This window comes from Anomalospiza imberbis, chromosome Z, assembly GCF_031753505.1.
Source record: "Anomalospiza imberbis isolate Cuckoo-Finch-1a 21T00152 chromosome Z, ASM3175350v1, whole genome shotgun sequence".
Lineage (NCBI taxonomy): Eukaryota > Metazoa > Chordata > Aves > Passeriformes > Viduidae > Anomalospiza > Anomalospiza imberbis.
Genome location: NC_089721.1, coordinates 59,432,980 through 59,457,666, shown reverse-complemented (window position 1 = coordinate 59,457,666; position 24,687 = coordinate 59,432,980). Strand labels below are relative to the sequence as shown.

At 40.0% G+C, this 24,687-nt stretch overlaps 2 protein-coding genes across 2 annotated transcripts in view; one reads left to right on the top strand and one right to left on the bottom strand.

Annotated features, from left to right (window-relative positions):
• Positions 1 to 24,687, top strand: part of GTF2H2 (general transcription factor IIH subunit 2) — a 459,966-nt gene that overhangs the window by 195,116 nt on the left and 240,163 nt on the right. The window lies entirely within an intron of this gene.
• Positions 1 to 24,687, bottom strand: part of SHB (SH2 domain containing adaptor protein B) — a 63,774-nt gene that overhangs the window by 26,793 nt on the left and 12,294 nt on the right. The window contains exon 2 of the mRNA XM_068176928.1: positions 17,831 to 17,948. Within this exon, the coding sequence (XP_068033029.1) occupies positions 17,831 to 17,948 (118 nt within the window). The remainder of the gene's footprint in view (positions 1 to 17,830; positions 17,949 to 24,687) is intronic.

Below are 24,687 nucleotides of genomic sequence, written 5' to 3'. Positions count from 1 at the left end.
TAGTGAGAAAAATCTGACTATGAAGGTCTCATGCTGGAAACAGTACAAAGATGCAAGGTCAACTTTTGAAAAGCTACCACTGAAATTGATTTTCAAGAAAAGTACAAGGGTTATCACAACTCTTTGTATCCGACAAGCCTAAGAGCAATACTCAGGACAGAGAAGAGAATTCTATTGAAGGAATTTTACAGGGGACGTTTAGCTGCACTCAGCTCCATTCAACAGTACAGAACTCACAGAGTTTATCTGGCCACATTGTTGAATAAAGCTTCCTCCTATTTCAGAAAGCATGAAACAAAATACTTGGAAATACTCCTAATACCAGCAAGCAGCTGTTGCTAGAAATCCTTCAATGTAAGCATAATGATTTTCAAGGTCACTTTTGAATGCAGTTAAATTTGTTCAAATACACACTTATTTGCAGGAAGCCCAGTAGATTTTTCATTAATTTATTAAACGCACATTAACATATAAACACTATGCTGGAATAAGACTGGACAGAAGACAGCTGTCAAGCTGCCAGCTTGAAGAATTTCTGTCCTCCTACCTCTGGATTCAGACTACAGGTCTAGTCCAGATGGTTGTTTTAATTCTGCTCTCTTTCCAGAAGTCAGCATTTAAACAACTTCAATCCCACTGACCTGGATTTCGTTTCCCACTAACCAAATAAAAACCACAACCTGCTATTAACTACATGCAAAACTGTAACCAGCCGGTAGTGAACACCAAATACTGTGCTGCTATTCTCAATTAATACATTTGTGTCACTCAAATCTACCAGATAATTCCAGTGACAATGATCTCAACACTGAAGAGACCTTATCTAGAAGTCACAAAACTTTTCAAGGCACACAGACAGACCGAACATTTATCATCAGAAAGATACAAGTATACAGAAATATACAGTTGTATTTGAAAACTTGTTATGTCCAAGAGATGGTGATTCATCTTCATCTATATTTAATTAAAGCAAGCAAGCAAACAACTATATCCTCAACAGAGGCAACTTCTTGCATCTTTTCCTCCTGTATACACAAAATTCCCCATAGGAAGAGGGAGCACTTCTGCAATGAGAGAACATGCTAACCTCTCTTTAACTAGGATAGTCAGAGCAGAACTGTGAACAGAGGAACTTTTGAAATGTGGATTCAAACACTTTATATTCAAAAGCCCTAATAGGGCAGTCCACAAAGTGTTTGGAGGACTTGCTGTAAGCACACTAGCTTTTTGTGGATAAGTCTGGGAAAAATAAAATACCATATTAAAAAAAAGTATGTGAGAACATAACTCAGGAACAAGGCTTGATTAAGTACAACAGCCAATTGCATTTCTTGTATTCTCACCTATCATTGAAAACCAGAAGCTATCATTGGAAGCAGAAAAAAACTTAAAATGCTCAGGTTCACATTGAGAGGTATTGCTGAGTATCTAATGCATTTCCCCCCACATTATCCTGACAGCCTGGCAGTCTCTAGCAGGTAAAGATCACATCAGGGCCAGATCTGATCACGGACAACAAAGACCCATCTGCAGGAGTGCTTGCTATCAAGGCATAAGTTTTTCTGAAATGCTCAAACCTCTGCTTTATACATGTTCTGCTCTTGAGGCCTCTAATGGAAAATCACTGAACTGGCAAGTAATCCCATTGAAGGGCAGTGAGCTGTTTGCTCCAGGTATATGGGCAGGCAACAATCAACCAGTAACTTGCCAGTTTGCCGCAGGCATAAGACAGATTAATGCAAAGATCGCCCTGATATGAACATTTGCTTCCACTGAATTAATTCCCAGATAAACAGGTCAAAATAATCAGCCAACTGCTAACTTATCCAAGCCTCACCATTACTATTTCTTTTCACGTCCATTCTGGAAAGACAGACTGAAAACATTGCAGGACTTGTGATGCAGAATTCTCATTTTATTACTGCAAAGCCTATTCACTAGAGAAGCTAAGTTTTACCTCTGTTCAAATTTTATGTCAGATCACCAGAAATCAAACTGCTTTTTCTTCTGCTTCCAAATCCAGCTGGATGCCTCCAACTGCTGGGACACAAGGGAACATCAATTATATTCCAATGGCAGGGAGGGCTGTTTTGCTTTGAGAATGCAGCAACTGCCACCCAATAGTAATTATTCCAGATTTTGCTGCAGGAAAAGCTGGATATGAGAAGGTCTTCTTTCTCTCATCTTTTCTTCCAAACAGAAGCCAAATGACTCAGAAGTGAGCCACTTTCCAGGAATGAACAGACATTTGTTCCCCTGCTCTCTGTGAGGGCTTGGCATAACCACATGATGTGAAAACCAACATCTTCACATTGCCTGCATCATGCCGGAAATACTACTAAAGTCCAAGTATGACTCATTACCCCAGGAAAAAGCATTCAAAGCAACCTTACATTCCAACAATCTTGATAAAAAAAAGTTGTTAGGCCAGTCAGAGCAGGGGCAGGCAGGGAAAAGACTGCTTATGATAAGTATCAATAAACCAGCAAAAAAACCCCATTAATATTTTCCACAGGAGGAATGTATTGAATTAAAACAAGCAACCACTACCCTACCCAAGAAGATGGGAAGCACACGTTTGTCTTTGTGGGCGGGAAGGGTGAGGAAGAGGAGGGGTAGGTGTTGGTGGAGTCAAAGGATGCCGATAAAAAAAAAAAAAAAAAAAAAAAAAAAAAAAAAAAAAAAAAACCACAAGAGAAGAAAACCTAAATCCTGCTGGCCTGGATGGACAGCCATACTTTTTTCTAAAGGACACGAAAATTATCTTTGGAGATGTATTTCTCTTTTGGCAGAGGCAAAGAAATAAAAAAATTAACTTTCTTCAATTTCCTGAAGGCAGAAATTTATTCTATAAAGCCTTCCACCTCAACACCATATTTTCTGATAAGTAAGCAGTGTTTAACTGTCAGTTTTAAATTCTTGATTTCTGCATACTTTGCCTCTTTGGGGATGCTTTGATGCTGCTGACCTACTTACTCCTTGCACATTTTTCAGTAAGACAGGAGTAGGGATGCCCTTTTTTTTAAATAAGGGGAAAAAGAATCCCAAAAACTACGCAACTCTGTACATTTACTGCTGCTTGACCAAGAGCCAGCTCCAGATGTTGCTACAGCCAGTTACATCACAGTGCTATATTCCTGGTTTAAAACAGTTTTCTTGACCTGCCTAGAGTACTGACCATTAGGATTCAAGGATCATTGTTTCATGGCCTAAACAGAACAATCCAAGTGGCAACAGTGCAAACCAAAAAATTCAAGATCCTAATTTCATACTCCAAAACTTTCAAGCTGTGTAAAAGAACATTCATTTCCTGTGGTAAGAGGGAACATGAGCCCTCTGGGAAACAGAACGCTGTGCTGGGATTTCCATGTTCCCAAGTCAGTACAAGGGTTTTCATCTGCCCAGGACAAACTACAGCATCCCAAAAGATTTGCTTTAAGATTAGTACAAACAGAAAAAATTCTTCTTGAAAGCCATCCTAGACCAAGGTCTAAATGCCTATTTTAAACAAGCTAAAACTGTACCATGTCAGGACAGAGAAGTTTGTAGTGAATATGACTGTTTCCTGCAATTAGATCAGTCCTGCTGCTCATGCCTGCTACTCATGCCCCCCATGCCCTTGCTAGTGCTCTTCATGAACACAATATCTCACTTTCACAGGAATCACCTAGAGAGAGGGCAGGAATGGAAGAAGAAATCATTCATCATTTAAACGCTCTTCAAGACTCACATAGAAGGCAGATATTTTCTTGCATCATGTCTGCCTGTGAGAGCCTCTGTTTGCTGAATGTTTACTCAAAAGAACAAATGAAATAAGCACTGATCAAAATTATTTTTAAAATATGTTTTTTTTCCAAAAAATATATATTTATATACTTGAGATGATATTGCAAGGGATAACCAGATGTGAGCAAAAGGGAATTTATATAACTAAGACAAAATAGGAAACTGCTTCCTGAGAGCTGGAGGTTAAATTCTATGAGAATTATGCAGAAGGTAGTTATCTTTTCTGCATGTTACTGACTTTGAGTACAGCCTCCTAGGGATGTGGGAGAGGGCAGAGAAGGATAAGTAGATAGAGGCCTCCCTCCAGACTTCCTCCATGTGATACAAATAGTGGGAAGAAATTCCCTACAGGTACAACTTACATGGTATAGTAAGGCAGTAGATTTTTGTAGCCAGAAGAAATGCCATATTTGATTTAACAAACTCAGATGAGATATATTCTCAGCCAGATGAGACATGTTATCTTCTTTTAGCTACCTGCTAGCATTTGCCATAGAGAGTACAAGGCAGGGAGAAGAACTGCTACTTAATAATCCCTACAACAGATTTATTCCATAGATCTGGTGGCTACATCATTAAGAGGAACACAGAAATGTGAATTGTGCATTGTTTCCATCCAGCCTGTGAATGATTGTGTCACTGTGATTAAAAAAACCGAAAACCAACAAAAAAAAAACCCTCAAAAACCCCCAACTGCCAGCTGAAAACATAGCCTGATAATGCCCCTTATTTTATCTTCATTAGTATTTTTTAAAAAGAAAAATGCTAAGAAAACAAAGCGAAGTCAAAGCTTTGGAAGCAATATCTGATGCATTTGCAAGAGCTCTTTCCTTCCTCTTTCTCTAACCAGCATTCCAGGAAGAGCAGGCACTATCAGTACTGTTTTCTCGTTTGGCAGGACTTAAAAGCCACACAGCATCTGCATGCTAAACCATCTGGTTTTTCTCCTGTTCACTGCAAGGAACAGCCACAGTGATTATTTGCAACAGTGATCATTTGCAATTTTCCAACTGGCAAGTTGCAAGCAGCAGAGATCAGCCACCCTGGTTATTTGCAATTTTCCCCACTTTTACATGTTTTCCCTAAGGGAAGCATTGTCCTAGTTCCAGTCTTTCTGTTCTGTCATTCAAGCTGAGCTATGGGGATAATCTAGCAACTCTGATCGGCACCTAAGCACCTAATGAAGATGAATCAACACCTCTTGGACATAAAAAGCTTTCAAATATAACTCCAAATGTTAAACTCCATGTAAATTTAAAGTCCAGCACAGTCCTGCTTATGCATGCTGTAAGGATCATTAATGTAGACATAAAAAATGGTTTGCATTTGCTGTGCAGCCCTGGAGAAAAAAATGGTTTAGTTTAGAATTCTACCTTCCCATGATTAGATGAAGAAAGCTACTCAGTTGTCATTACATGCAGCCGTAGATTTTACTTATCACAACCCAAAGCCTTGCATGCATTAAATGACAGCTGACAACACAGAGAAAGTGACAGGGATATGAAAACTGAAATTACTGCGAAAATGTTTCAATTCATCCTCTTTGGCTTATGATCTCTTCACTCATTGGGTCAAGTAGGTCAGCAAGGGATTGATGGAAGGAGAAACTTGTGCCTAGCATTTGTAGGTTTCAAATACTCTGCACTGAGCTGCACAGCTGCTAATATTTAGTACCTTGCCCGTATTTGCAGATTTATCAGTAGTTATTATACTACTCAGGTAAACCCTGATTGGATGTCCATTCCTAGTTAAAAGCTCACTTGCAGAGTAATCTGTCAGTTACACAGTTTTGGGTTTTCCCCTTGGACAAGACTGAAATAACAGTACAGAACATGCAGCAGTGTTTGCATGTATGCAGTATACAGTCTATCACATCATCACTCAAAAGCATTTGTGCTTACACTGATATATATAACAGCAAATAAATCTGGTTAGCATTCAGCACAGGATCATTAAGAACAGGTGCTTTAAGAAAGCAAATGACAGTCATGTGCAAACATAAATCAGTACTTTTTTTCACTTCTTGCAATGGAAGTATCACGAATCTGTAAGAGCAATATTTAATATTTTCCAATTAGGTCAAGTCAGAAAATGTCATGTTATAAAAATTCATTGCAATCATGATCCTGATGCATACAACTGAGTCAACATTTTCTGGTAAATTTTCCAGTTACACTCTTACTTTCCAATATGCAATTCTAAACCCCCAACCAATGAACACGGACCAACCAATGAACATGGAAACGTTTACAATGCACAAAACCACACCCGTGGAGACAATTGTGGAAGGCTGTATTTTTTGCTGGGTTTTTTTTTTGTTATTTGTTTTAATAGACACATACAAAAAGATCCTTTAAAAATAGTTAGGAGAGGCTGCATTTTGTTATGCTCTGTATTCTACCATGATTCCAGGATCTCAGTGATGATGCATGTCACAGCCAAAGAAAAGAGCCAATAGTATGTGCTACTATGCAAAAACATAATACAAAATCAAGAGTATATATGAAAGGCATCTTTTTCATCAAGACTTTTCTTTTAACTTCATTTCACTCTTCCCTTTCTATTTCAACTGAGGCAGCAGCAGACACCTTCAAGACAATCTCAGGCTGCATTAAGAGCCCTAACTGCTTCTGCAGGACTTGCTTAGAAAAAGCTCACTTTTTTCTGTCTTGCAGCCCATCCCAGACAAGTGCAACTGCTGCTTGACTGTACAAAAGCCAAAACAGCAGAAAACCCACTGCTTCATCACAGTGATTTTCAAATTATCCACAGAAAATGAATGCAGAACAGAAAGCAAGATGAGTTCCCTCAGGCAAACCTAATTTCCCCCAGGTTTTACCTGCGTTGCTCTTAATTGTTAGTGTGACCTGCAATAGCATCAGTTTTGCATGCCTACATCCTGCTTCATAAAACCAAGATGTATGTGGACCCTCCCACCTCAAGGCACCTACACATGAAACTGAACAACGCATAGCCTTGTTCAAGCCCAGATAAAGACCGAATATTTCCATCTTCTATTTGTACATTGGTATTATTCAACAAATTTAATCACAGTAGCACAACACAGTCCATCAGCAAGCAGAAACACACTGAAGGCTTCCTAGGTCTTTACCTGAGTAGGGATAACAAAGATTAAAGCACATATCAGCACACCAACACACACCAAAACCAGATGAGGCTTACCTGACCTCATCCAGAAGGAACAGGCTGCTCCTGCAGACCATTGCCTCTAATAATATTAGCAGCCAGAATGACAATGAACAGCTGGGTTTACACAGATGTTTGAGCTCCTCCAAAGGAGCATTTTCAAGCAGAGTTCTTCATAGCCAGAAATCAGAGAAAGAGAGAAGCTGTATGTTTTTGCCACCCTACATAAAATGCAAAGAGCAAAGAAATTGTGTTTCTCAACACTTCTCACTGAAGTTTTAAGTTCATTCCGTGATACTGCTGTGAAGCCACAGCCATTAAACTGTTGGTAAACTGATATGGCACGATGTGCAGTCTCTGTGGCAAAAGTAGACACAGAACTAACCAGTTGAATCTTCAAGTCTCATTTACTTCTAAGGATATAAAAGCACTCATCTGGTTTGGATTCCCTAACTGAAAAAGGCACAGGAAAAACTGTAGCTACTACATTACAGCTGACGTCAGAAACAGACTTCATTTACTGAAGGTTTCACTCATATTTTGCTACTAGGGATTTTCAGAGTATGGATGCAAAACCAGCAGGCAAAAATTTTAATAATTTACTAGCAAGCTATGCACAACAAAGATGGCAAAATATCAGAGCTGAAAGGGTATCTTGTTCCTTCAAAGAACTATTCTGTTTACCTCTTGCTTAACTAATCCTTCCTGCACCAGCTTTTTTGAGCTTACTTAACTCTCCTGTACAGTGCAGATAAAAAACCCAAAGTGATTTGAGTAAGTGAGAATATAATATGAAAGAATGATTGAGAAAGTTCTTCTGAGAAAAAATTCTCACTATTTTAGGGCGGGAAAAAAAAAAAAAAAGACCCCCAAGCAAGACCTTTGAGTTGAGCACAGCTAGCTGGGGAAAGGGTAGAAATTCCTTTTGACTTGCCAGCACGTGTAATGTCCACTATTTGCCTTTAAAAAAAAAAACAGTAAATCCAGGTAATCTAGAAATATCTATTCCCAGGGCTGTCATCCTGACACTAGCTTGTTTATTAACATGCTAAAGATTTTCACATTTCCTTTGGCTAAAAGCCTCTTTACAAAAGAATAAGAGGAAAGAGAAAAGGAAAACAAAGCATAATTGAAGATACATACAAGTGTGACAAGGGATTTTTGTATCACTTTTTGTCCCAATTGCATGTCTCATTTTTTCTTTTAGTATCATGAACACATCTCCATATAACAAATCCCTGGAAAACTCATCAATGACAGTCTACATCTCGCATACACTGCTGATTATTCACGTAACAAATTCTCCACATTCTGCTTTTGAGCCATGTTGCAAGAAGCAATAGAGGTGGCATCAGCTTGAGAAGATTGAGAGCTGAACTGATAAGCTGGCAAGACGTACCTCAGATGTCCCCCTACCTAATAAAATAACACTCCTCCCAGTCAGACCCCAAAATCAGTTTACAGTGTTCTTTTGCTGTGGCAGGCCACAATGGTATCACCTATGCTTCCATCATACTTCCACCTGGAAATCACCCAGAATTCCTGCCAACAGAGTCCAGAAGTGTACATACAGGCCAAGTGCAGTCCGGAAGCCCATCTGTTCAGCTCCTGCTCCCTCCCCCCACAAAGTGATAGTGAACAGCTGTCAAGAGTCAGACTTCCTTGCTGCAACAGCATGCTTTCAGCATGGTTTCAGCTCATCTAAGGTTACCTCCACAAAAACAGAATATTTGTGCATAAACCCCTGCTCAAGCTACATTTCAGCAGACTGTTTCCTTGTGCCTCACAGTCACCTGTCTGGTCTTCCCAGAGATAAAGTTTAACAGGATCAGTATTGGGACCATACTGTCATGGTGGTGAAGCTGGAAACTGACTGAGACTAAACAAACATGGGTTCCAGCAATCTAGTCTGGGATATACTGACTCTCACAGCTACTTCTCACTTTCACAAATCAGTTGCAATCCTCATAAAATAAGCTAGGTTAAATAAGATCTCAGGAAGTGGAAGTCATCTTGTTCAGTGTACTACCCAAAGCAGGTTTTAGATACGAAGTCAGACAAAGTTGCTCACATTCTGGTTTCTCAGTCCAGTCTTAAAAAATTCCAAAGATGGGGACTACACAATCTCACTAGGCAACCTTCTCCACAATTTGACTGCCCTCATAGTAAGATGTTTTTTTGCTTGTATTCAATGAACCTCTTGTTTCAGTTTGTGTTCACTGCCTCTAAGCCTTTCCAGGCATGGAAGGAACAGATGGAACACTGATTAAATCAGAAGGAATCACAGTCTGCAGAGGTCTGATTACAAGTGAAAATGCAAAGCAGTTTCATTTTTTATTTACTTTATCCAATTTAAGGGTTTTTTACAACTCACACCACACAGGGCAGACAGAGGATCCCTTAATGGCCATATGCATTCATGTTCAGGCATGTTGTACCTAAGAAAATCCTTAGCACCAAGATGAAGTACATCTTTTCTATCCCCCTAGATGACCAGAGAAGTGAGACACCTTCAAATTCAACATACATGGTACTAGAGGGTAGGATCTGGGCGTAGGAAGGTAGAGGTGGGATAGGAGGGAGATTAAAAGGACTTGAGATGGTCAGCAGGACACAAAATAGGAAACAGTAGCTCTTTCACCTGTGTAACTAAAATAATACCAATATTTCAATTTACTGAATTATTTTCACTCGAGGGTCACAGTTCTCATTCTCATATTTCTCAAGACACAGCTGCTGGAGTGCTAAAATTACAGATCCTTTTGGATTACACAGACCTCAGTGCTACTCAAATGGCTGCCATGCTGCCAGAAGCATTGCTGTCTTGAAGGGACAGCCAATTCACATCCTATATTAAAAGCATCATTGTTCTTAAGAAAAGAAAACTTATCTGAGAATGAGAAGGATGAAGTAGAGGGAAGACCTGTGGTAACTGGCAGGTGAAAACAGACACTGAATCAAAGCAGCATATTAAGAAACACAAATACAACTCCCTATGCCACAGGCAATGCTGCATGCAAAGCACAGGTAGGCACCAGGGAAAAAGCACCTGCATACATTACACATGTTACCTGTATTAGGAAAGCAGACAGATTTTGTCAAACTAATCATCTTCATCAAAAGTGGCTTGAAACTTCTGCTTCTTTGCCAACACCAGTCTTCCAGACTGCAGGCAAATGGTAAATAGCATTTGACCTTATTGGTTTCCCTTTCCCAAACATCCATTCATTCACTTTGGTTTTTATGCAAGTACATAGGCCAGATTCATCAGACAGTGAGCGAGGAAATGGAATGAATGAAGTTACAGTCCTTCAACATGCCTCCTCAAATAGTCTACTATAATTCTGATGTACATTTCCAAAGTTCTGGATATCTTGTTTCCATTATTTTGAGCATAAACTTTGTCTTAAACCTGAACAAGAGTCAAGAAACTGTGAAAAACTCAATTTTTATTCAGGCTTGTGATTCAAGTTTCACATTTAGTCCATTTCCAAACTATATCAAGTCAAAAGAGCAAGATGAAGGTGTTGAAACAGGGAAAAAAGCCCACAAACAAAACAAACATTAATTTAAACTTGTAGTATTAAACATTAAAGAGGACACCTTAATTCTGATAGGGTATGAAGTTCTCATGAAGGCAGAAAGAGAAGTCCTGATGATCCTGGCAACTGGACATGTTTCTAAGCTGGTAGGGTTTCACAGCACATGTGAGGTCTATTGCTTTGCTCAGAGAACGCAAGGACTTGTGTTGAAGCAGGTCCAGCACTATATCAAACATTACTCAATTTATGCACATTAGACCTAATGCCAAGGAAGAAATTATCTTTTGTAATTGTTCCTAGACAATTTCTTTCCTTTAAATCATTGCCCAATGGAATGTCTGTCCAAATTCCAAATTAAGTAAGAAACAGCTTGAAATAGATGTTGAAGCCCAGGAGGTTTCTAATTAATATTGCATCTGGCATACTTTAAAGAAGAAGCACAGCTGTTCAGAGCATATGTCCTCACTTCTCATGAGCTGCAGGGAATTTCGCACTACAGGATAGTAGCAGGTGACAGTAACACTAGCACTATGCTCCAAATGATGGGGAATGCTCAGAACACATCAGACATCCCTCCTTTGTCACTTCTAGGAAGAGCTCCCCAAGATTTCTAGTGCTACTCTACAGGAAATTCCCAACATGTAAATAAAACCATCTTCTTACCAATCACAAACTTACTTCTGTGTGCTACTGGTCTTCTTCAAATCCTACCCAGTGGCTCTTCACATTGCAAATGTTGAGATGAGAGCACATACACATTGAATTTCCAGAGTGAAGGGTAACCTTGCACTTTTCCACACTTTTAAATGAAAAAAAAATCATAAAAATTTTCTGCTAGAATGACCAGTATGTGGTCTATTCATATCATCTGGAAACCGGATGATAATGGTGCTAATAAGCACCATGAAGTGCACTCAATGTGCACTTCAATGCACATTGAAGTGCATTGACAATGGATCGATTCTCATTTGGGGCTCATTTCCAGTCACGGCTAGCCTATTGTTAGACCCTCAAAGAGAATTAGAATTGAAACACACAAATGTAGGAACAAAAGAAGGAGCTTAAATTTTTTTTGAAAATTATTCCAGCTGTTGAGCTTAGTGGACAAATGCACTGCTTCTCCTGTGTTTGCTACAGCTGTCTGCCATGCTCAAGTACAGACAGACAGCAAACCTTACACAGAGCCACTACAGTGCTTAGAGATCTGGTTAGCTTGCTAGGCTCAGTGATTTTCAATAGGCTAAAAATATTCTTCCTGAACTTCCCATGCTGTACGTGCTAATCTAGGCATCCTAATCAAAGCCTTTATCAAAGTAGTTATCATTGCTCTTCTTATATTATTTGCCGTTGCAAACCCAGTGCCAACAAGCAACGTGCCAGAGGCCACCTGGTAAAGAATTTTACAAGATCTGACTCACCACCAATGTGCTCTAGTGACTATTCAGATGAAGTTACATGTCTGAACAAAAAAACAGCTTTTCTAGTTACAGGGAAACTGACACCCAAGACCTTTTGAAGTAGGTCCAGGTTCATGGGAATGCTGTTTTCCCCATACTCCCAGCATTTCTGTGATAGCTTGCACGAAGACTGAGCTACTTCTCCCAGCATGTCCACAGGAAGCTCCCAGTTAAGGCAGGTGCACTGTTTTTGCTAGGCTGCCTGTCATGCATTAGAGATTCCATTGTGATGCAGCCATGGACTCTTACCTCAGTCCCTAGAAGGAAACAGTGAAGTGCAAGAAGGCATTTACTCTTCTAGCACTGTCTGTGCCAATAGAGGAATCTCAACTTTCTGCATCCTCAGAGAAAGAAGGCCAAGCACAAAATCTCTAAGTATGAGCTAGTTAGACTTTCTCACTGCTGTACTGTGTGGAGACAGGATGATAAATACATAGAAAAAGAAGAAAAGAAGAGGATGCTAATATGTTCATAAGCCTATGAACAAAGCTGTGATTTTTCTCTTGGAATTCTCTCTAATAATCCCTTGATTAATTTTAAAAGACCTCCCTATTTGTCAAACCTACAATTAGGTTGACAAAATGCTCACATTCATTAAAGCCCCTCTAGATGAAAACCTTGCCCTTCCTCATCACACACTTCCCTTAGTTTATGCTCACTTTCACTAGCAGTGCAAATGTGTAATTGCTCAGGTTGATGAAAGCATTGAACAACACAGGCAAGAAAACAGGTATCTCTGTACCATGATCCTAATGCTCTAGAACATCGCTAGAAACAGATTCCAGCTGTTCAGGTCCATTACACAGATTCTTCTGCCACATCACTCACCTAACCCTGGAGCATGCACACAAGCTCATCTATTTAGTTTGAAACTTGAATTCAGCATTCCACTTATGGCCAGAAGTCTTTTTGTGACTTACTTAGATTTTTCCAGTGTTCAAGGAGTAGTGGCAGCATGCTTCTGTGTCAATCTGGGACTTGCCAAATGCACACTGAGCACTTTCCCTGACCTCATGGGTTGGCACATCCCACCTACAAGATCTAACATGCCCAGTACCCAGGACAGTTGTGTGACTAGACTCTTGTGATAAATGCATCAGTAATAAATTGAATTCCTTCCTCTTGTAACACCTACTTTGTCCAAAAGGAGATATTTTATGCCCTGAAGACGTGCTCAAGCAACCCTGATCAGAACAAAGGCACAGTGCATATTTTATCAATAGTCCTATGACAGCCCTCTTAAGTCTGCACACAACATAGCATTTGCTCCATGAGGAATACCACATGGAATGTTACATCTCAGGGAAAGCAACTGTTTGCAGAAATGCTACCCATTTAAGTATTCAGAATACTGAGACACACGAGAGTTTTTAATCCCTGGCTACCACATCCTTGAGGCAGATGCATGACCTAGAGGCCGGAACCTCATAAAGAAGCTGATGTCTCTGGCACAGTCCTAGGTCATATCTATAAAAGCAAAGGAAAAACATGATGTACATCAAGACTGTCAGGGCATAGACCTGAGGCATTCCTAGATCTCTAAGAAATCAAGGCACTGATGCACCACATACTTAACTTGCCTTTCAAATCATTGTCCTAACTCAAGGGCTTAACCTTCCCTACTTCTCCTTCCCTGACCATTTTACAGAACAGAAGATACAATTCCTGATCCAGAAAAAAATGGAAGTGATTTTGCCAACATACCTTTCTCAAGGTAGGCATCATATCCCAATAATGCTTTCTACTTCCTCTCTCACCAAACACCTCCACCTCCTTACCCAGCCATTTTTCATGATGTGGTTTCAAATTATTTTGAGACTTAAAATGACCTTAATTTTATAGTTGTTTAAGTAAGCTGAATTATATATTATAGTACCTGCTAGGAGTTTCATACTAGGGGTTATCATGCTAGGGGTTTCATACTCAAGAGATCATAAGCTGTTCTGATCAGGGTAACTTTAGAGGTTACTCAGGGCATAAAGTATCTTTTTGGAAGCAAGATGCTCTCTTCAAATCCAAGCACCAAGTAGGACAACAGATGCAGTTTATTAACTCAATCCCTGTAGCCAGTATTCCTTATCATACCTTAAAATGACACAATTGTTTGTGCAACAAATTGCCTAGCAGCATATCTCCATTTGAATAATGATCCAAAACTGGATCCTTCTCCAAAGGCAAGTTTTAGATGTACTCTATGATGCAGCACACAGAAGGCTGTGGTATAGGCAGCCTTGATCTGGCATTTGATTGCAAATATTTCATACAATCTGAGGACTGGTGTTAATTCTTTCTGAAAGGCAGAGATGCCTGGAAGAGCTATGTCAACATGCACAGCTGTCAGGAGAAAGAGGAAAGGCATGACTGTAAGGCTATAGCTAGAATTGGGCCTTCTGACTTTTAGGGGATTTTAAAGGAAAAAAAAACCACACACCATTTTCCCCAACCATTGCCATAGCCATATCCATAAATTAAGGAAACCTTTTCTCCTCTCAGGTAAGGGATTACCACAGAAAACAAACAGACCCTTCTCCAGGATTTGACATTCAGTGCAGGCTGATGAAAGTAAATACTCAAGTGGAACTTAACTTCTCTTCCCCTAGCATTCCCTGAGAGGAATGGGTGACAGAGAGGCCTGGATGTTATGATCACTATCACTCTGACCTGACAGTGTCTCAGCCGTTCACTTCTGTTCAAATGCAGCATCTCCAGCCACTGCTTCTCTGCAGAGCTCTCTCTCAAGCATGAAGAACATCCTACACCTGATCCAAGCAGTGATGCTTGGTTACAGTCTAGGTAAAGCAGTACAGGCTTGTTTCTGTGACAGGCCACATGTCACTGCAGTAACTACAGACTGACACCAGGGGAGAGGTAAGGTCCACCTACTACTCAGGATCCTTAGAAATCAGCATCGTTGCTATCAAGCATGCCACGACAAGAACAAAGATAGCTATCTCATTCTATGCATAGTCCAGGATACTTCACATCATATACCATAGAAAACTTCCTTTATGCTCATGTAGTTACTCTGGGACATCAAATCTCCAAAGAGGTTGTGGATAAGGCAAAGATGCAATATCTGTGACTGTGGCTTTGGGTGCACACCTAGCCAAGCTGAGATTCCCACCATACAGCACTTCAGGAACTGGATTAGCAGGGATTCTCTCTGAACCTTTGTCATGGATTTCCCATAAAATGGACAGACACTTATGAATGTCAATACCACAGCAGGTGTGTTCAGCCACAAAAGATAACTTCTTGTCAACATGCATTCATTATCAATATACTCTACCTTAGCCTCAGGTTAAGTCTTTCTTTAAGAAGCCTTTCCAAACCTTGTCATAAAGGTTGCTCTTTTTTCCAGTCATCACAACCACAAATCTAGGGATTTTCGGGGGGCACAATCAGCAGAAGAAACTTCAAGCCTGACTGAACTCAATTCTAACCACAGATAGCATGGGAACAGATAGACCATTCAATAATTAATTGAAATAAATCAACTCAGGGACTGCCTATTCTTTTAAATTAAACATCATCTCAGAACAAACTGCCTGACAACTGCAAGACCACAGAACTTTTAGGAAGAAAGAATAAGCTCTGAATAAAAATATTAGTTACTTCAGAGATCACGCATTTCTATTCAGATGTAAACTTACTTTCTCATATTGATATCACAGGATATCATATGGACACCTGCTTTTGCCTAATCCTCTACTATCTCAAGGAGCACGTAGCATGCACAAAAGTTTTAGGGTTGTATTTCAACTACCCTTACACTGGGTCTCCAGAGTTCAAGAGTTACGGTACACAAGTAAACGTGGAATAACTGATAAAAAGCAGTTTTGTTTTCTGTCTCTCCTCCAGTGCATTCCACTGGGTTATGCAAATTCCTGCTCTCTAGGATTAAGCCACTTTAAATGCAATCAAAATGATTTAATCACATTAGTCAGGCTAAACAGATATCCATCAGATGTTCTTCTATTCATCAGACAACAAAACTAACAAACATAACAAAGCAGTAAATATTTTGAGGCAAGTCAAACTTTAGTCAAAAGGTCTTCTTCAGAAGCAGTAGATACATACTAGAACTCACTCGGTAAATATAAACAGAACCTTTAAAAACTCTCCACCAAGATGCCTTTGGATTTTCATTTATCAAGTAAAGTGCAAAGGCAACACCTGAGCAATAACAAAATCCCTGCACATAAAACTACATGCTTGAATACAGTCAACATAATCTGATGCCATGGAGGTTTATGGGGAGACCTTCTCTATCCACATTAAGACAAGATGATTGGAAACTAAATACCCATATCTCAAAACACTGAACATCTTCACAGGTATATCAATCATCTTCTACTTGCTCAGTCACATGAATATTCAGAACACTTGCTCTATCATTATAATCAATTAAACCCTATTTTCAAAAGTGCCTTTAGAATATTGGAGAGCTCCTCCTGTTTCCTGTATAATGACATGGAGCAGATATAACAGCTTATCAGTTACACCAAACACCAATTAGGCAAAAGGATGTCTTGTAATTGCAATGGCTCATAAACCTACTGTCCCTTACTGCAGCTAAGCCATCCAGTATCATCCACTAAGTATCTCATTTGTTATGACTAATCTGAAAAAGAAGAGAGAACGAACTCCAGTCTGAAATGCAGGAAGAAACAAGCCAATGCACTATAAACTTAATTTAAATTACAAGTGCTCATCACTGCTGTATAAAGAGCAAGAAATTATTTGGACTAATTTGATTTTCTGAGAAATTCCTTGATTTATAATTAATAGATTTACACTAATGAGAAGTAACAGCTGCCAGCCCTTCTATAAGGTACTGAAAACTTCCAAAGAACTGTTTCCATGTAATTTCTTGTGTCTCTCTTCAGAAATGCTTTAAGAAAAGAAAAATAGGAACACTTGCATGAAAAAAGGATCTTTGCATCCAACAGCCTCATCTTCCCCCACTGATTAATCTTTCCTGAGGGCCCAAAACAGGAGCTGCCAATAGAAAAGGAAAGCATACAATCAACTTAACTGGGCACAAGAGTGACTTTTACTGCAAAATGAGAAAAAAAGGACCTGCTGTACAAATCCAAGAAATGTACATTTGATCTGCACAAAGATATGTGTTGACTGGTCAAATTGTCACAAATTAAAAACATATGGCCCAATACCTCAGAACATTTTACAGACTGCAAAGCCAACAAGCAGGGTATTGATCCTGATAAAGAAAATACACAAAAAATAGAGTTGCATAATGCCGGTACAAGGGGTTTAAATAGTTCAAAGGCATACAACAACATCACCACTAACCATTTCCCTACATGACAGAAAAGGAAGGACACTACCGAGAATAGCAATTAAAGGCTCACAGGCACCCCATAGTGTTTCATTTTGACTATTGGTAAAAAAACATCAAAGAAGCAAGGAAGGAAAGATGAAGCTACAGAAAGATGTAGCTTTGCAGCCCTCCTCCAACACCAAGAAGTCCAAATCTGATTGAGGAAAAAAGTCCATAAGCAAGTTGATCAACTGTTTTTAAGTGGAATAACACAATGTCATGCTTTGGCCATCTCCACCACATACACACATGACAGCCTTCATATTGCCAAGAGGAGCAATACACACTCCAACTCCCAGTGCTCTTAGTTTTTCATCTTATCACGTGACAGTACAAAAATTCTGTATTTAAAAGCAAGATATAGAGTGGTATTTTTGGGTATAAAGGCACATGCAGGAAAATGCAGTGCTCATATGGCATTTGCTGCTGCCGACCTAAGCATCTTCAGAAACACTCTTTCCCGTGCCAAACGATGTTTCTGTTTCAGAGCAGCTATAATATACATGTGAACTGCCATGCAACTGGAGCTCACATGTGCAACTGTCATTTCTTACCAGCCATTATTCTCTGGGCTTCATATGGTTCCATATAGCCAGTGTTCTCCCCTTTTCCCATTCTGTTCAACTCACTTTTGGCATCAAACGGATCCGAGTAGTCATCAGCTATCAATACCTGAAAGACAGGAAGGTAACTGTTACTGAAGTCTCCAGTCAGATGTGCAAAGCAGAAGGCAATGACATCCTATCAGCAAATAAAAACAGTTTCACTTGGCTGCATCCTATGCCATCTTCAAAGTACAGTCTTGGTTCAGAGGATAAATACACAATTGCCACAGATCAGTTACTAAATGGTACTGAAATAGAAATGTGCTCCTGTTTATACCAGAAACCTCATAAAGGCAGACTCCATGCCAAAAGGATTTCTGACTAGCACAAGCAATGGAATAATTGGGAGGAAAAATTAGAAAGAGCCAACCAGTCAGCAAATTCAATCCAGTGCAAATTTTATCAGAGAAGTCTGCTAATATTCAGAAAACAAAAAGCACTCTTTCCCTTGCACATACTTCATCTCCTCTGCTGTTAAGGTTTATGAGCTACAACTAAAAATATTGCTAGAATTTTAAAAAATAAATATTCTAAGGCTACTCTTTTCACTGCATTAATAAGAAGCCTCTTCATGTTATGTCTCACCTGAAAAAAAACAAGACACAAAACAAATTTCTTGGCTAAACTTAAACCCTCAAACCCACCTGTGCCACTTGTTCTCTCAAAGGAACATTATTTTTATTTATATTTTGCGAACTGAGACCAAATATAGCAAAAAGAAATTATCTGGCAGAGCACATTTTCTTCCTCCACTAGGAGATTAAAAAAATCTGAAGGTTAGAAAATCTCACACTTGATCTTATATTACTATGCTTTCCAGATCACTGCAAAATCATTGTATGCTGTGTAGGTCCCATCTATAGGTTTTTTATCAGTCAATTCAAGTCATGGGAATCATTCCTCCCTATAACTGAAGTGGTAGAGCTAATCTTTGTTTCTGGGATGTGACAAGCAGACTGGGGCAAAGGCAGAAATCCTCATATGAGAATTACTGCAGAACACAGAGACAGAATCTACAGCAGGCAAAAGAGTCTGAAGCAAACAAAAGCAGGCAGAGGCAGGCTTCAACATCAGAATCCCTACAAAATCATAAGATTATTCAGGTGGGAAAGAACCACAAGAGATCACTCTATCCAACTCATCACTCAAAGCAGGGCAAGCCTAAAGGGTTTTGCCCAGAGTGCTTACTTTATTTACGAGGGATTTTTCAACTGAGTTACATTTTTAAGACAAGCACTAGTAAGACTTACAGCACAGTGCTATTCCAACAGTTTCAATCTTTTCAACAAAGAACAAGGAGTAAGTACACTGCCAGCTAAGAGACTGAGGCAGCATCTGCTTCTGTGTCCTGCTGCCAGCATATCCCATCAGTCAGAGAAGAAAAACAGGACACACAAGTATTCACAGATCAAACACCTGCACAACTGCCATGGAATAAATGAGCACTCTATTAGGAAAGGCAGAGATCTCCTTTAAGATTAGGAATCAAAATGTCTAACACACTTCAGAGTCATTACTCAGGCCCTGTAACACTGGCACATTTCAATTTTATACTACTTATTTTGCTTATTCTACTACCAAGACTGACATTTTAATTATGGGTTTTTTGTGTTTTCCTCCACTCAGTTTAAAGTGACTGAAGGCTTTTTTTTTTTTTTTTTTACCAGAAATCACCAGACACATGGATCATCGAGAGAGGAAAACATAATTTTTTCTTTCACTTGGTGTCCAAAATTACTCCCTCATTATCTTGGAAAACAGTTAATACAAAGGGGAAAAGTCCCCTCCCCCCACCTGGCAACATATACCCAAGCAGCAAATCAAGTGACAGCAGCTGCACACACTTGAGAAAAAGACGACAATGTGTAACACGCAGCAGTAATTTCTCCTAGTCACAAGGGCAGTTTTATTTCCAAAAGTGATGCAGATGAAATGCCATACATGTTGTCTTCTGCTCTGACCCTGTCAAGAGCTGCTAGGTGGTCACATGTGCTCTGTGCTGCTCTCCTTTGCAAATGTTGACACATAGGACAATCCTTTGCGCAACTGTACTAGAACGTGAAACAAAGTAGACTTAGCACAGCTATTTGACATTTCTTCTTCTCCATTTGTCCAAAGTATACTAGGAGGAAAATTATACTTAAAAGATGTTGTCAAACTCCCCCCCACCCCAAAAAAAATGCGACCCAAAAAACTCCAACCTAAACAACACTGTCCCACAGCAAATCCCAAACCCACTTTTCAGCACTCAGTCAGGCAGAACAGCCTATTTTACCTTTCCTGGAATTGTATATCTTATTTATTACAAGTGGATTTACAATGCTGAGCTGTCAGAGGAGTCTCCAGCTGACCGTTACTGTTTCCATATGTACTAAAATTCAGTAATTCACAGCCTAGATGTAGCAGCTGGTCAGTGCCAGAATTTGATTTCTTCTATACTTGCTAACAGCTATAAATTCTCCACTTCTAGGAAGTCTCAAGTATTTTTACTTCTTTCAAAAAAACCCCAAATGAGTATGATTGCTAGTTCTATTATAATATACTTACTGTAAATGTCTGAACTCCTTTTGACAACCCTATTTCAGAGGATTATTTTCCCTGTTTTCAGAGACCTCAACCAGAAAAAGAGCTCCTACTCTGCAAGTCTTTTTGCCATCTCCACATAAGCTACTTTTAGCTTAATGAACTCACCTTCCAAGCCTCTATGCTTGGTTACACAAAGTACAGACAAAAACTTTTGATGAAATAGAAGGTTTCGAGTACATGAATTTTCTAGTTAAACAAAACACTTGCTTTATGACAGATGGTATTAATACACTGTTCTCATACCCCCTTCATACTATCCTGAGAAAGTAAAAGCATGCCACTGTTTTGTTATCACAGGTACATGCCTTGCATGTGCAGTGGGGGTTCTGCAGATCATGATCCTGATCACCTCCATGCCACACAGGGAAGATCCACTGTGATAACACCATGCTGCAACACCTCTTCCCCACAGGCATGTAGGAGCAGGTCTTTCTGTGTGATAACCAATGTGCTCCTGTGTTCAGCAGAGCTCATTAGCTTTCCAGAAAGAGACGTTTTGTTTGTTTATATTTCTTCCAACAATCTTTCAACCACTGCCCAGCAAACTGGTCTCAGTCAGGCATTTGTTTTCTACAGTTCAGAGGCCAAGGCAAGCACAGGAGACCCCAGGTTAGGGCCTGCATGCAATGACCCTTCCTGCTTTAACACACTTCCAAGGCAAATGACTGGAAGTCATCTGGTAGTCATTCGACTGGTCTCCAAACAGATCTTTCATGTTACTGACTGACAAACACTGGACAGAAAGTAGAAGATAATGGACAGCATCCATTGTCTACCAATGCATCCCTCCTAGAAGTCTCAGCTAGTCAGATTATCCAGGATCTAATGCTGTACTTACCACATCTACCCTGGACAAAATCAGAGGAATGGCCACATCTACCCTGGACACAATCAGAGGAATGGCAACATGTTGAAATTTTCTAAGCACAGCTAAAGACAGCATTCATACACAGAGGATGACCTTTGGAGCAGGACACATTTAATTTGGCTCCCTGCTCTGTCAAATCCAGCCACCTTCATCACAGATCCTGTCTGTCAAAATGAAAACACAGCTATCAGGAATCCCCAGAAGGTAGTCATTCAGATTCCAAATTGACATTGAATTCAGTTGCATTTGTCAAGGTTTTTGTCAAAGATCTGTGGCTTATCTCTTGACAGAATGCAAGATCTACATTCTGAGTGTGGACTATGAGCTCCTACAACTACTGATTCCTGCTCTGTTCATGCCTGTTCTGTGGCATCCCATACATATATGATATAATTTTTTATTTTTGTACATGTAGTAGCAGTATTTAGATACATCAGTAACATCAAGCAAAATAAATTTTAACACATAAATAGAAGTGCAGTTATTAAAATAAGTCAATAAGGATTTAGAGAACACTTGCAGGGGCTCTTCCTTGTAGGTTGCTAGTTAAAAGTCAGAAGACAGAGAAAAATAGTACCAGCTCAGTTACCAGACAAGTTGACAAATCAAAAACCATAACTCTAGCTAAAAAGTTAATCAGTAGATATAAGATGAAAAACCTAATAATCACTCCACCCCCCAGAAAATTAAATACAATGTGGGACTGTGGTTGGTTTATCCCTCTATTATATATTAACTGAGTTGCAAGCCTCACTGTTGATGCATAGTCTTTGTTCTTCTACAGTCATTAAAGTCTGACAAATATTATCATATTAAACACAAGTTTAAATGGATATCTGCATATACAAAAGCATGATTTGCATATGCAGCCACAGAAGAAACCAAAGAACACACCTAAGTGCATAATTTCACAGGTATCTCTGACTAAACCAAACATTTTAAAGGGAATGAAAAAGAAGGAAAAAAATGAGAATTCACCAAGCTGAAAAACAGAGGTAATCTCTTTTTCAAATTGAAAAGAAATGTAGAAGATCAAACAGCAACATCAGCACAGAATTGTTAGCTATTTCACTAATTTAGTGGCTACTGTGATTAAGGACACACTGTTTTGGAAGAATCCAAGAGGAATTATAATAAACAACATGAAGCAAAAAATCTAAAAGACTTTTCCTGCCCACCAAGCCTTTGAAGAATTTATTAGGGGATATTTATTTTAAAGATTTATTTTTGTTAAATATTTTTTATATATTCAATATTAAATAATAGAATGGTCTGGGTTGGAACAGACCTTAAAAATTGTCTAGTTTCCATCTCCTTGCCATGGGCAGGCACATACTTAAATAACTGTATAAAGGCAGATCATATATTCCTCTCAACTTCTGTGAGTTGCAATTAAGTCCACCAGTATCACAGATGACAGCATGTGTCTATCAGCAAAGATACAGAAGATAAGGGCACTTAAAAACTGTGACTATATCTCTGAGAACATCACACTTAACACATTTAACACAAAGTAAGGAAAATTCTTCATCCTCTCTGAGAATTTGTATTCACAAAAGGCCAGTCCCTAGGTACAGTAGAAGTCACTTTATATTATCATAGAATGCCCTGGGCATGATAGGACCTTAAAGATCATCTTGTTCCAACCCCTTTGTTATGGACAGGGACACCTTTAGATAGATCAGGCTGCTCAGTGCCCCATCCAACCTGGCCTTGTACACTTCCAGGGATGGGGCATCCATGGCTTCTCTGGGTGTTCTGGTTTGAAAAGCAAAACCAGTGAGAGACTTCAAGTCAGAAATACAATTTATTAGGAAAAGGAAAAAAAAAAAACTAAATACGTGCAATAATACAAAATACAGCTCTTGGCAGCTGGTGCATGATAGAGGATATGATATATCCACCCAATGCCATGTTCTCTGGCCCAAGTGTTTATAAGGCTGTTCTTGAAATGGGTTCCATTGTCTGACTCAAATCTCTCAGGGGTGCCATGTCTCCACAGGACTTGCTTTTCTAGGCCCAAGATAGTGTTTCGGGCAGTAGCATGGGGCACGGGGTAGGATTCTAACCATCCTGTGGTTACTTCCATCATGGTCAGCGCGTAGCGTTTTCCCTGGCGGGTTTGGGGAAGCGTGATGTAGTCAATTTGCCAGGCTTCCCCGTACTTCTACTTCAACCATCGCCCACCGTACCACAGAGGCTTCACCTGCTTGGCCTGCTGGATTGCAGCGCAGGTCTCACAGTTGTGGATGATCTGTGAGATGTTGTCCATAGTAAGGTCCACCCCTCAGTCACGGGCCCATCAGTATGTTGCATCTCTCCCCTGGTGACCAGAAGCATCATGGGCCCAATGAACTAGGAATAGTTCTCCCTTATGCTGCCAGTCGAGTTTCACTTGTGATACTTTCACCTTGGCACTTGTTCATTGTGATGCTCTTCATTAGCCTGACTTTTGGGTATGTGTGCATCCACGTGTCGAATCTTAATGGTCAGCCTCTCTACTCGGGTGGCAATGTCCTGCCAAATCTCGGCGGCCCAGATGCGTTTCCCTCTGCGCTGCCAGTTGGCCTTTTTCCAGTGATCCATTAGCTACCATCTATGAGTTGGTGTAGAGATAGAGCCTCGGCTACTTCTCTCATTTGGCAATATCCAAAGCCAGCTGGATGGCTTTAAGCTCTGCAACCTGACTTGATCCACCTTGTCCCTCGGCAGCTTGTGCAACTTGTCCTGTGGGGCTCCACACTGCAGCTTTCCATTTCCGGTTAGTGCCTACAATTTGGCAGGAACTATCAGTGAAAAGGGCATATTGTCTTTCAGTCTCCAGTAGCTCATTATATGGTGGGGCTTCCTCGGCATGTGCCACTTGCTCCTCTTCTTTAGAAGATTATCTAAAAGTCTCCCCTTCAGGCTAGTTTGTTACAATTTCCAGAATCCCAGGACGATTTGGATTTCCAATACTGATTTCCAATACCTCATCACTGGGTGATGAGGGCAATCCATTTACTCCATGTGGTATTGGTGGCATGATGTGTAGATGGAACCTTTCCTTTAAACATCCACCCCAGTACTGGTAGCTGGGGTGCCAGAAGCAACTGGATTTCAGTGCCAATTACTTCTGAAGCAGCTTGAACTCCTTCATAGGCAGCCAAGATTTCCTTTTCTGTGGGAGTGTAATTTCCTTCAGAGCCTTTATAGCTCCGGCTCCAGAATCCCAGTGGTCGACTCCGAGTCTCCCCAGGCAACTTCTGCTAAAGGCTCCAGGACAGGTCATGGTTCCCGGCCGCAGAGTAGAGTATATTCTTCACCTCCGGTCCCATCTTCACTGGGCCAAGGGCTACCGCATGAGCGATTT